Raw genomic sequence first — 13,053 nt, 5'->3', positions numbered from 1 at the left:
CCATGAGAAAAGCATGATTTATTATTCCTATAATAAAACCCCCTAACTTCATCTTGAGCTTAGAGACTACAGGCTTGAGATGTGGAGTTTAAAAGCTATTTGGCGGTCGATCTGGAAGCCCCGGATACTTATAACTTGAGACTAGCTCAATAGCTGCTCTTTGAGGGGTAAGAGAGAGAAGTTTATATTACGTAGCAGGAGAGAGAGAGACAAGAGGAACGGAATCAATGGGATGGAGGGAGAGAGATCAAAGAAAAGGACGGAGAGAGAGAGAGATGAAACAAGAGAAGAAGAGAGATGGACGCTTGAGAGAGGGAGAAAGAGAAAGAGAGGGGTGAATTGAGAGGGAATCGGAGAGAGAACGTTTGCCAGGAGAATAAGAAAAAGATAAGCGTGTGGGTAAATTATTCATTAATTTATTGCATTAAATAGTCAATAGAGACAATTATCTTTCTCAATTTGTTTATACAGAAGAAAGAAAACAAGGTCTGGCTCCATAAATAGTTTTTAAATACACTTTTTTTTTGAAAGAGAGAAAGGTGAAGGACAGTGGGCGGGCGGTGTAGGGAAAGAGAAAGAGCATTCACAGCGAACAAAGCGTTTACTAAACTAGAAAGACCGATGGGAAAGAATGAGGAAAAGATGCTAAAACAAAACAGCGATTATAACCACCGTGGTATTTTGTTCTAACAAATAGCCCTTTCACTTAATATAACCTCCTTGTACTACTGTACATGGGAGAATTGAAAAATGCTTTCGAGCATGTACTCGCTTTTTTTAAAAAGTCAATAATTTTCCGAGTACTGCCATCGATTAGCAAACGTCTTACTCCGCAGCCATCGACGGGAGGTGTGCATGTCTGTGAGGTATTACATGGATCTGGTATCGATGATTCGCCCGCAAATTACCAGCAAAGTCTGTGGCCTGTCTGATCAGGACAATGGTTCACAACCTTTTCTGGATCAGGGGCCGATTTGAACTTAACGTGTTAAGTGGGCCGTTTGCATGTTAATGATGAATCAATCGATTATATATTCCGGCTTGGATCAATATACAGTACTTTAAGAACCTATTTATCACAATGAAACATATTTTTCAAGGTTTTAAATAAAACATAGCCTACATGAAGTTTTTTTTTTTTTACATAAATGTATTTAATATGTTTATTATCAATAAAATATCAACGTTTCGCCAATTGTTCAGGGGCCCACTTGCAATATCCTCAAGGCCCACCAGTGGGCCCAGACCCACAGGTTGAGAATCGCTGGACTATAGCTATAGGACAATGGCGTGTTGCATAGCGCGGCCGTTTCATACGATTTCCACACTCACCGCAGAGGGCTTGTGTTCAACTATGTAGAGACCGCTGAGCAAACCAATTACCCGACGTACTGCGATAGTGCCACTATATGTTTTATTGAATACACAGAAACATGACGCATGCATGTACTGCACACACACACACACACACACACACACACACACACACACACACACACACACACACACACACACACACACACACACACACACACACACACACACACACACACACACACACACACACACACACACACACACACACACAGCATTTAGCACAGTCGGAGCACCTCCTGTTTTCTGGGAACCTCTCATGCAGTCTCTCTCTCTCTAACCCTCTCCCCCCCCCCCCTCCTCCTCCTCCTCTCTCTCTCTCTCTCTCTCTCTCTCTCTCTCTCTCACTCTCTCTCTTTCACTCTCCGTCTCTCTCTCTCTTCGGGGAAATGAACAGGAAGAAGGGAAATGAAAGCCCTCGGTTGGTGACATGTCACTGGGGTTGATTTGTCCCCACTGGCCCGGTCTGCTTTTTTTTTTACTGGAAGAGTGTTTATATATTGCTTCCGTCAGGCAGAAACCTTGTATGTCCAAAACCGTTCCTTTTTTATTATTTTAAAAATATTAAAAAGTAGTGAAAATAGCTGATCTACACGTTCAAAATGTGTCGCCGCATTGCAAGCTTGTAGATCTGCTATTTTCACTACTTCTGTGCGACACACTCTTGCATGATGAAGCAGGGCATTCATTTATGAAAAAAACATACAAGGTTTTTATATGGAGATACAAGGTTCTTGCCCCACTGCATCAATATCTCCTGACAGCATCAACCATGTATCATGCTGATGACTAGAAGCCCACATGGTGAGAGAAGTGCAAAATTCTAAGCAAATATGGGGCCATAATTTGACTTTTTGACAGCATTGGTATTCGTAGTTATGCAGGCAATGTGTTTTAACCACTTTTCCCAATAGTTTGGGCATGTCATTATAGAAATCTACAAAAAATAGCAGATCTACAGGCTCACAAAATGTTGCAACGAGACTGGGGCATGGGCTTGTAGTTATTTTTTAATTGTCTATTTATAAAAGAAATCTTTGATGAAATCTTTTTTTTTTACAAATTGATTTTTTAAATTAAATAGAAATGATTCGGCACCTTTTGATGAAATATTGATGAAAGAAATGTGGCACTCTCCAAAATCGGGATTGTGGCCCACAAATCTGGCATTGGTCAGGCTATTAACAAATATTATTACACATACTGTAGGGTGATCGTGTATCTGCATTTGAAGAGTAATACACAGGTGATTACCATTGAATAACACTTGCATTGTTCTTACTGAGTTGGCACACCCTCTTAACACCAGCATCAACTGTTTGCACAATATTACTGTGTACAAACAATCACTAACTAATTAAGTACTACTTAATATATTTCAATAGATTAACAGATGGGTTAATAACCTGAGTTACGTGTGGACGTAAACTCGAGTGTGACCGGATTTCTGAGTCACATATTACAGACTTGACATCCAGTCAAATAAACAGAGCTGAACAAGGCAATCTAATAAAAGCAATAGACACACAGCCAATCTGCATACCAAGTCCCCACAGTGACGCACGCCCCCGCAAAAACCCCAACGCCACCCACCCCGCCCGCCCACCCAAAACAAAACAAGCTGATGGAAACTGCGGTACCGCTATTTGCTGAGATGAAGTACATGTAAATCAAATTCCACGGCCTGATAAGTTCACCGGAGTTGATGAAAATCTTTTTTATTAAAACAAAAGTATTAATAATTAAATTGTCAGCGAGGCTGGCTGCGGGATGTGAGGGATGAATAATGCATGTGATCTGATCTTTTCTGTTCTGTTCTACATTCCAATAACATGTCCATCCAGCCGACTTGAGTTTGCAAAACTTTCGGAGGCGAACCGACTCTGAGCAGCCTTTGTGAAACAGAGTTCAAAACATCACTGATTTATCGTCAGCATAAGCACTGTAGACATTATGTACAGTATAAACAATTGAGTCTTTTGTTATTGTTTAATCATGGATTCCATGGCTTCCACTATTAACCCATTAAGACCTGAAGCCGATTCTACAAAATGTCTTCTAATTAAATCCCAACAGTTTTCTGAAAAACGTATGTTTCTATATCAGTGGTGCTCAAACTTTTTCATGTCAAGGACCCCCAACATTATATGTATTTGGCCGCCAACCCCCATCTCAAAATACTTTGTTCCAGGGACCCCCAGAAGCAAAGAATAGAGTTAAAAATGTTCGCTTTAAAACAATATAATTCCAAAATGTGCACACATTTTCACGATAAAAAAAAATTAGCAGATCTACAAGCTCGTAGCACGGCACCCAGTGCCGCGCTATGAGCTTGTAGATCTGCTATTTTTGAATAGCCAAACTGTAAAATAATGCTTTTTAGCTCAAATCAAAAAGTGACATGTTGATGCGTTCCAGGTCTTAATGGGGGAAATATTATCGCTATTGTGCAACATTTAATGTAACCTACAGTACAGTATGTACAGTACAGTACAGTATATAACTGTATTCCTGTGCAATGTAGGCCTACACTTGCAGTTAAATTGCATTGCTAGAAAAGGACCTTCAAGGTTGGTGTGGAAATACTAAGTAGTAATTACATTAGACATTTTCATCTCCTGCATCGCTGGTCCAATCGCAGTGAAACTTTGCACGCTCACTCCCAGTAGGCCAAGGAAGAACCTCTGCCCTGGCCTCATGGTGGCGCTAAAACAGGCCGCTTCACGATTTAGCCTTGAACTATACAGTATGGGTCTTGGCCCCATATAAGTCCACCTATTTCCGCCTGGAAAGATTTTCCACCATTTTGCGTTTTCTTCAAGATTTTGTCAAAACTCGGTATATATTATCTCTGTAGTCATGGGATCAATGACTTCCCTGGCCCCAGCCATGAACCATACGACTTCCAAAAAACTGCACGCCCCCAAACTAAGTTAAACTGACTCAGGACAATTAACAAATACGTCTGGAGGACACACTCATTTGCAGCAAAACTGCTGGAATACGTAAGCAACAGCGACTGGGTACAGAGACAGTGCACGCACACACACACACACACACACACACACACACACACACACACACACACACACACACACACACACACACACACACACACACACACACACACACACACACACACACACACACACACACACACACACACACACACACACACACAGGTGAAATCAGTGGATCAATGGGTAGCTGGAACAGGACACTCTGCATACTAACACTTTGGAGCTGCAACCATCTATTATTTTCTTAGCGATTGTTCTATCGATTACTTTTTCGATTAACCAAATAATGGAGAAGCTTGGTTTAATAATATATATACAGTATATACTAGAGGTTCGGGCCGCTACGCGGACCTCACATCTAGATGTTCGGGCTGCTACACACCTACATCGCACCGCCTATCCGACCAATATGTCCGAGTCATAGGTCAGTGTCGGGGACTTTGTGATCTACAAGCTCACAACGTGTGTGAGCTTGTAAATCTGCTATTTTCATAGATTTTCCCATGATAGGGATCGATTATTAATCGATTATTTCATCAAAATATGCTTCTTTTCTGTATGTACAGTAATGGATTAAATGGATTAGCTGGATGAGCTGCTGCACCCCTACTTACACCCACCTTGCCCCCGTCCGCGTTGTACTCCTTCTCGTCGGCGTCCAGGAGGCGCGCCAGGCCGAAGTCTGTGATCTTGATGTGGTTGGGGGACTTGACCAGGACGTTGCGGGCGGCCAGGTCCCTGTGCACCAGCCTGCGCTCCTCCAGGTACATCATCCCCTGAGAGGAGGAGGAGGAGGAGGAGGAGGTGGAACATGGGGGGGTGGGAAAGGGAGGAGAAGAGAGGGGGTGTGGGAGAAGATGGGGAGAATGAGGAGGAGGATGGGGAGAGAGGGGAGGAGAGGAGGGGAGAGGAAGTCATTTGTTAACATTTCGTCTTTGTCATCGGTACGGTTTTTCAAAGGGCTTTTTCGAAAGGCGGAGCTACAAAACTATCAAGGCAAATGTCATTGGCATCGTCAAGTAAGCGTTGTCGCTCTCTCTCACACACACACACACACACACACACACACACACACACACACACACACACACACACACACACACACACACACACACACACACACACACACACACACACACACACACACACATTAAGTATGCAATCGTTCACCGTTTATCACTCCTCTGGGCCATGGTTCCCTCTCATGTTAGGAAGAGTGGAGAGAGACAGAGACAGAGACAAAGAGAGCTATAGTGAGAGAGAAAGAAAGTGAAAGAGAGAGAGGGAGAGAAAGACACACACACACACACACACACACACACACACACACACACACACACACACACACACACACACACACACACACACACACACACACACACACACTGAAAGAGTGAGTGAGAGTGGGAGAGAGCGGGAGAGAGTGAGAGAAACAGAGAGAGACTGATCACGATAGTGTGTGTGTGTGTGTGAGAAAGAGTTGAGAGAAATAGAATGAGAGAAAGAGTTAAAGAGGAAGGGAGAGTGTGTGTGTGTGAGAGAGAGAGAGAGAGAGAGAGAGAGAGAGAGAGAGAGAGAGTACACAGAGGACACAGGACCTGTATTGATGCATAAATATCAAGTCGGGTTATTTCCTCCTGTCCTCTAGTATTTCACAGGGGAGACTCACCACTGCACTCACCACTGTTGTTAAATCACGTCAGCTGATCGTTTATAGCCTTTACGACCAACGCACTAAAGTTACAGCATCGGTCCCTCGCTTACTCCGTCATATCAAGTCCAAATAAAAAGAAATTAACTACAGAATCGTATTAAACCTATTCTATCCTAGTTTCAAAACCAAAAGTCTCACGATTCTTCTTCGGGTCCGGGGATCATGACTTTCAGGAAGGTGTCACACAGCAGATTTTGGATTATTTGGAATATTTTTTATTACATATAAAAATGTAAAAAAAAAGACAGAACATCTTTAATTACATTTGCTTTCTATTCAAAAATAGCAGATATACAAGCTCATAGCGCGGCACCGAGTGCCGCGCTATGAGCTTGTAGATCTGCTATTTTTGAAAAATCTTGAAAATGTGTGCAAATCTTTGAATAGATATTTTTAAAGCAAACATTTGTAACTCAAATCTTTGCTTCTGGGGGTTCCTGGAACAAAATATTTTGAGATGGGGGTCCGTGGCCAAATACATTTAATTAATAATAATTTTGGGGGTCCTTGACATGAAAAAGATTGAGCACCACTGATATAGAAACATACGTTTTTCAGAAAACTGTAGGGATTTGGAAGACATTTTGTAGAATCGGAACGTCAGGTCTTAATGGGTTAAAACAAGGAGAGCAGCTGATCATAATTTAAACCATTTAGACCTGAGGCCGATTCTACAAATCGTCAGGTCAACCTCATATGTCCAAAACTTTTCAAGATTCAAATTCAAAAACAGCAAAAGTTGCAGATCTACAAGTTCAAAACGTGCCGCTTGTAGATCTGCTACTATTGATACTTTTGTGTGGCGCTGTAGTATGATCCAGTAGGGCGAAAAAACACAAAAAGTTAGAATATGGAGAAAAGATGTTTCTGCCCGACAACAACAAAATGCTTTCTAAATCCTAACAGTTTTCTGAAAAAAACCTGTTTCTATAGCAGTTTCAGAGGATGGTTGGTTCAAGTGTACCGATATATTATGTGAATTAAATATGAACGTCAAATCGAGCCCCAAATGAGAGCTCACACGTCAAGTATTTTTGTTAGGAGTTTTTAGATTCTCTTTTCATGACTGTATGATTCAAATTAAATGGAGCAAATCAAATTTTATTGTTAGTCTGATGAGTACTGGTAGAATATTGTGTGTGTGTGTGTGTGTGTGTGTGTGCATGCGTGCGTGCGTGTGCCTAAGTGTGTGTGTGTGTGCACTCTTGGCATCAAGAGTGCTCGTGCCGTGTTTACAAAAGAAGAGCAAATCTGCCGGGACAATAGTGAGCTTATGTTCTTGACATGACAACCATTTGGGCCTTGCAAGTGGGGACATTTTCAAGACGGCTGGGCAGGGGGAAAAAATAAAAAAATATTGATGTACTTCCAATTTGATGTTGTTTATGAACGCCCAGCGGGCAAAGAGCCACAGGATGAACAACAAAGCCTTGATTGGAGAGAGAGAGAGAGTGAGAGAGAGAGAGAGAGAGAGTAAAGCCTAATTTAGGCTCCATCACACAAAGAAAATAGTAGAAAATTCGTACTTGGGCGCCGTGCGCCCAAGTACGAATCAAGCTTAAGGAGAAGTGGCTGTTGTTCAACTTTAATGTGTTTGCTCAATGGACTGGACTAATGTTCCCGCGAAAGCCATTCACACCCGTGCTAAGCGCAGTGACATGATGGACACACAGGATGGTGCAGATGAACATTAGCCCTCCGGCAGGGAGGCAAACGTGTAAACATGTCCGTGTGTGCAGACGCACACACACACACACACACACACACACACACACACTCCTTCGTCAATCGACAACACGGACGCTGGGGTTTGAGTGGTTATTATATTCTCAAAATCAGTTTCATCACTTTAACCATGTATATTTAGGCTATTAAAAAATAGTTGATTTACAAGCTTGAGGTATACAGTACGAGCGTTATTTGGAACACAAATCTCTGGCACCAAATCTTTTTCAGATGGGGGTCTGTGGGCAAACGCGTATGAATTTGGTGGTCTGCGAACCACTGCCTAACCTAGCCTATAACTACTTCACAGCTAAACTTGACCCGTACTCTAACCTTAACCCTAACAGACACAAGCCTATAAGTTTAACCCATATGAAATGTCAAAAAATCCTGTCAGTTTTGTCCCCAATTTGACATGTCTCCCAATCAAGTGGTTTGATGTCAGGAGCACCCCACCCCATGACACGCCTCCCATGACACAAATGGAACCAAATGGACAATTTGGTTCCATGTACTGTAAAGACTCAGAGTTGAATCAAAAGTGTCAGATTTCACAGCATAGATTGGGATCCCAGAGATACCATTTGCATCAAATGGGGGTTAGTTGGTCTAATAATGCACATCAAACTGGGGGTCCTTTTAATTAGAAAGGTTGAGAATTACAAACATTCACCTTCCATTCTCTTCCTCCAAAGCCAGCCAGCTGGTCAACCAGCCAAATAGCCACCCAGTCAACCAACCAACCAACCAGTCAGAAATACAGACAGGGAGATCGGCAGGCAGCCAGGCAATGCCTGGACCAATTGAATTGTATTAGAATGGATGTTAAACAAGTGGATGCCACTTTACAACGGGATCAATAAAACCACCTCGCCAGAAAAAGAAGAACGAAGAAGAAGAAGAAGAGGGAGAAGAAGAAGAAGAAGAGGGGGAGTCATTGTGCTCAGGAGGCGATGAAGAATCCCAACGAGGCCAGGGGCCTCCTTCTCCTTCGCCACGCCGCCCGGCCCGGAGAATCATCGCCTGCTTTGAAATACTTAGGCAGCAAAGCGAGAAAGCTTTTGGAAAAATATGTGTGTGTGTGTGTGTGCATATGGGGGCCGGAGCACACCTCAAAGGGCTGAGAGAGGCACATTGTGTTGAAATGCGTGGCGCGGCGTAGCCGATGCTCCCGCCTCGCTGCTGCGCCCCCCCCAGACCAATGTGAGGATAAATCGATAGTGTAGACGTCTGGGCTTCTGCATGGGCTGAGGCCTCATCCATCATACCCCCTTCCCCCCACCCCCGCTCCCTCCCCCCTGCCCCCCCCCCCCCCCCCCCCCATACACACACACACACACAGAGTGACTCGGAGGCCATCTACACACGTAACCGAAGACATATCGCAAAGGGCACAACGCATGCATGGCAACTCTCTCTTGTAATCTTTCCACCTGTCTATCACTTGCGCTGTCTCCGTCTGTCTCTCTCTCCCTCTCTTTCTCCTGCTCTCTCTCTCTCTCTCTCTCTCTCTCGTTCTCTTCTCTCGTCGCAATAGCCGATCTACAAGCTCCCAATGCGTGGCATCCACAACGCGCCTTGTGGGAGGACTTGTAGATCGGCTATCTTTGGCGCGCGCGACACCGGCGAACGATTAAGTACAAAATCGGGGCTTAAGCAAACACTTGGGGAAGAACAGAGGCGGGCCTCTTCCCTTCATCACCTCCCCTCCCTCCCTCCTTGTTCCATCGTTCCACCAAACTCATACTAAGTAGTCCCTGTTCTGCCGTCTCTTCTTGGCTCTCTCCTCGTACGCCCAGGAATCCTGTCAATACAACGACAATAGGCCCGGACAAGAGGGGGGGGGGGGGGGGGTCTGGGCGCCACTCCCTCCCCCTCCCCTCCGCCGACGAAAGTGTATTTAAAATAGATTACTTCTGGGCGGCTCTAGGCAGCAGATCAATAGCCATGCTGATTACAATAAGCCAGAGAAAAGAGGACGGCACTGCGCAATATTTATCCCCGATGTCGACGTTGAGACGAATTAGCAATCGATGGGCCATGGAGTCCATTAATACACTTGGATTTAAAGTGATGGGGCAATGAGGGGCGGCCGTCGCATGCTGAGAGAGGGAATGCGCGATGGCTCGAGTAGCCAATTAATTTTCAGCCTCCTCGAGGGGCTATAAACACCAGGGGTCCCATGTGGAATGAGCGCGGCGGCAGCGTTTTTTGATTCCCAGCACGGGAGTGTCCCGCTTAGCCGTGTTTCGTGAACGTTTTCTTGAAGTACTGCAGTGCTATAACCACACGAAACGCCATGAAGATGTAATTCGGGATATTGTGGCACTGTGGCCGCATGTAACCCCCCCAGAGATTAACTGGTAACTTTAAACTGAGGCCGTCATATTCACGTAACCACCTTCATAGCGTCGCAGTGGGTTTGGGAATCATGGACGTCAACAACCATTACTTTACAGTACATGACAAAAAGAACCTGTGTTCCAATGGATCCAATCTACTTATTATTTAGTCAGAAGCCCTTGTTAATACTTTTCATTCATTCAATATTTATAAAAACCCACAGACAGGCTTAACCGCTTTCAGTTTCACTTTCACAATGTTTCACAAATAGTGAAGATAGCCACTAGTCTATAAGCTCACAACACGTCGTGTTTTGCTCACAACATTTGTTGGACACAGTAGGGCATTCATTTTACGAAAAAAAACATGTATAAATAAGGTTTCTGTTTGGCAGCCACAATATACCCCAGGGTTCCCTCTTTTTTTCCCTCTACACAAAATCTCTGACCTGTTGTGATAGAAGGTTTGTGTTGTTAAAATAATTATAAGAGATCTACAAGCTCACAATGCATTGCGTCACGACGCGTTGTGACCTTGTAGATACCAACACTTGTACTTTTACATTTTGAATTCTGGACTTTTACTTGTAACAGAGTATGTCTACAGTGCGGTATGGATACTTTTACTTAAGTAAAAAATGTGAGTACTTTTTCCACCACTGCTTGGTATGTCCGTCTGTCTCCCCCTCTCTCTCTCTCTCTGTGTGTGAAAACCCACACTGCGTTCACACCGCACACTCAGTGTGATGGATAAGCGTGCTTATTTCCTGCGCTGTGTTTCCCCAAATGGGTGAATGCAGAGTAAATGGGCCCCGCAACCCGACCGCTGTGTCTCTGCCGCGCTGCAGGCGCGCGGTGTCACTTTGTGCCACATTTGCCTGGCACGTTCATCAAGCACCCAAATAGGATGATGGAGCTCGGAGCTCATTTTCTTGTCCTAGCGCTCCTGTAATGTCATTCACTATCCCGTGTAATGACGGTGGGACTGGGCTCACGACTGCTACCGTTCAGCGTAATATTTACTGTGCTTTTGCACTACGGCAGTGGTTTTCAACCTTTTTCATGCCAAGGACCCCTAAAATTGATATACATGTGGCCGCGGACCCCCATCTGAAAATGTTGTGTCAGGGACCCCCCAGAAGCAAAGATTTGAGTTAAAAATGTTCGCTTTACAAAATATATGTATTCAAAGATTTGCACACATTTTCAAGATCTTTCAAAAAAAATAGCAGATCTACAAGCTCATAGCGCGGCACCCGGTGCCGCGCTATGAGCTTGTATATCTGCTATTTTTGAATAGCCAAAGCTAAGTGGTTAAAATGATTGTGACGCTATGTTAACTCATTTCGCTGTAATGTTCCAATTGATCCAATGTAGTTATTATGTTTTACTTCCATTGGATATAGTATGTATGAAACCAACTTAAGCTTATTCAATTCCTAATTTAAAATATGTTTCAGAAATTGCTAAAATTGGCGCTCTAGATGCAGCTCACAACGTGACGTGTGCGTGTGAGCTGGTATTGTAGCTTGGCTATTTTCACACACTCTTGTACGGCGAAGTAGGGCATGAATTTCCGGGGTGGGAAAAAAATAAGGTTAAAAGTTTAAATTTGGAAATACAAAATTTCTGCCTGACATGCAGCGACTACATGAAATGTATGGATTGCAGATTTTTTATTTAGCTCTGAAAGTGTAAATATGGTCCCGTAAGGGATTTTACTGTGTAGAAGCTGGCTCCCCTGTCCAGCAGCACCGCACACCTAGACCCCACAAACACACACAAAAACGCGCGCGCGCACACACACACACACACACACACACACCGAGGAAGGCACTGTGACACTGCCCCCTTGTGCCACCTGATTGGGTCCATTGTGTATGGCCCTTATCAGAGAGGGCCCAGCGCTTGGCATGCCCACAGTCCCCATGCAGCAAACGCATTGTTGTCTGCTCCCAAGCAATTCACTGGGTGGGTGGCGCGCGCGCGCCAGTGTGTGTGTGTGTGTGTGTGTGTGTGTGTGTGTGTGTGTGTGTGTGTGTGTGTTATAAGGGAGCTGGGCAGGGACCCGGTGGTGCGACGCTCTTATCTCCCCCTGTGGAAACAGGCGCCCTACCTGCTCACAGGCGCGTAGTTCCTATGATGAACCAAGCTGCCTTTCCCTTGTTTTTTTTGTGTATGTGTGTTTTTTTTTACCAGCCCTCCCCCCTCCCATGTGAATCGCTCTGTTCCTTTGTGGAACGGAGGTGCTTAACCCAGTTTGGACATTCCAAATATACTTCCACACAGTAAGCAGACAACACAGCCACAGAGCTTTGTACCCCCAAAGAGTCTGGCCGCGCTCACAATGGTCCCCCGGTAACAATGGGTTCCTGCTGCCTCCTAATAATAATGAAAGAAAAATAAAACCTCAACGATGTTGTTTTTAATTGCTCCTCTTTAAACTTTTTTTTTTCCAGGTTAATCTATTTTAACCTATTTTAAACTTGCAGCCGACGATAATACGTCAAAAAGTTGAATTCCAGTTCTAATGTAATTTGTTTTTAAGTTAATTCAAAACTTGTGTTTCTTTGCAGTCGGGTAGAAACCAATTAAATCAGTTGTTTTTTTTAGGGCAATATTGTTTGGTATTTTTTAGACAATACCAGCCAGATAACTGGGAGACCAAATAATGTTTCACCTTATTTCTGCAGAGAGCGGTCTCTGTCCCAGATTAGTAATACGTTTGGAAAATATATTTCCTGAAAACATGGATGTTTTTATGGATGACTTTGTATGCACGCTGTCAAAAAGCCTGCTTCTTCTGGATTCTTTTATTTTTGATGCTCGAGACCGGCACACAACTAACCATAACCCAGGTATAACCCTGACCCCTAAC

The 13,053-nt window shown here is 44.0% G+C and overlaps 1 protein-coding gene across 1 annotated transcript in view; it reads right to left on the bottom strand.

Moving 5' to 3' along the window:
* LOC311040606 (receptor tyrosine-protein kinase erbB-4-like) overlaps positions 1-13,053 on the bottom strand; it is a gene marked incomplete at its 3' end in the record, with an annotated part of 466,936 nt that overhangs the window by 24,528 nt on the left and 429,355 nt on the right. Inside the window, exon 21 of the mRNA XM_084050936.1 lies at positions 5,015-5,170. Within this exon, the coding sequence (XP_083907062.1) occupies positions 5,015-5,170 (156 nt within the window). The remainder of the gene's footprint in view (positions 1-5,014; positions 5,171-13,053) is intronic.

Source organism: Gymnoscopelus microlampas (genome assembly GCF_963454915.1).
Source record: "Gymnoscopelus microlampas genome assembly, chromosome: 24".
NCBI classification, from domain to species: Eukaryota; Metazoa; Chordata; class Actinopteri; order Myctophiformes; family Myctophidae; genus Gymnoscopelus; species Gymnoscopelus microlampas.
Note: the sequence above shows the minus strand (reverse complement) of the source record. Positions and strands in the feature narration are given on the sequence as shown.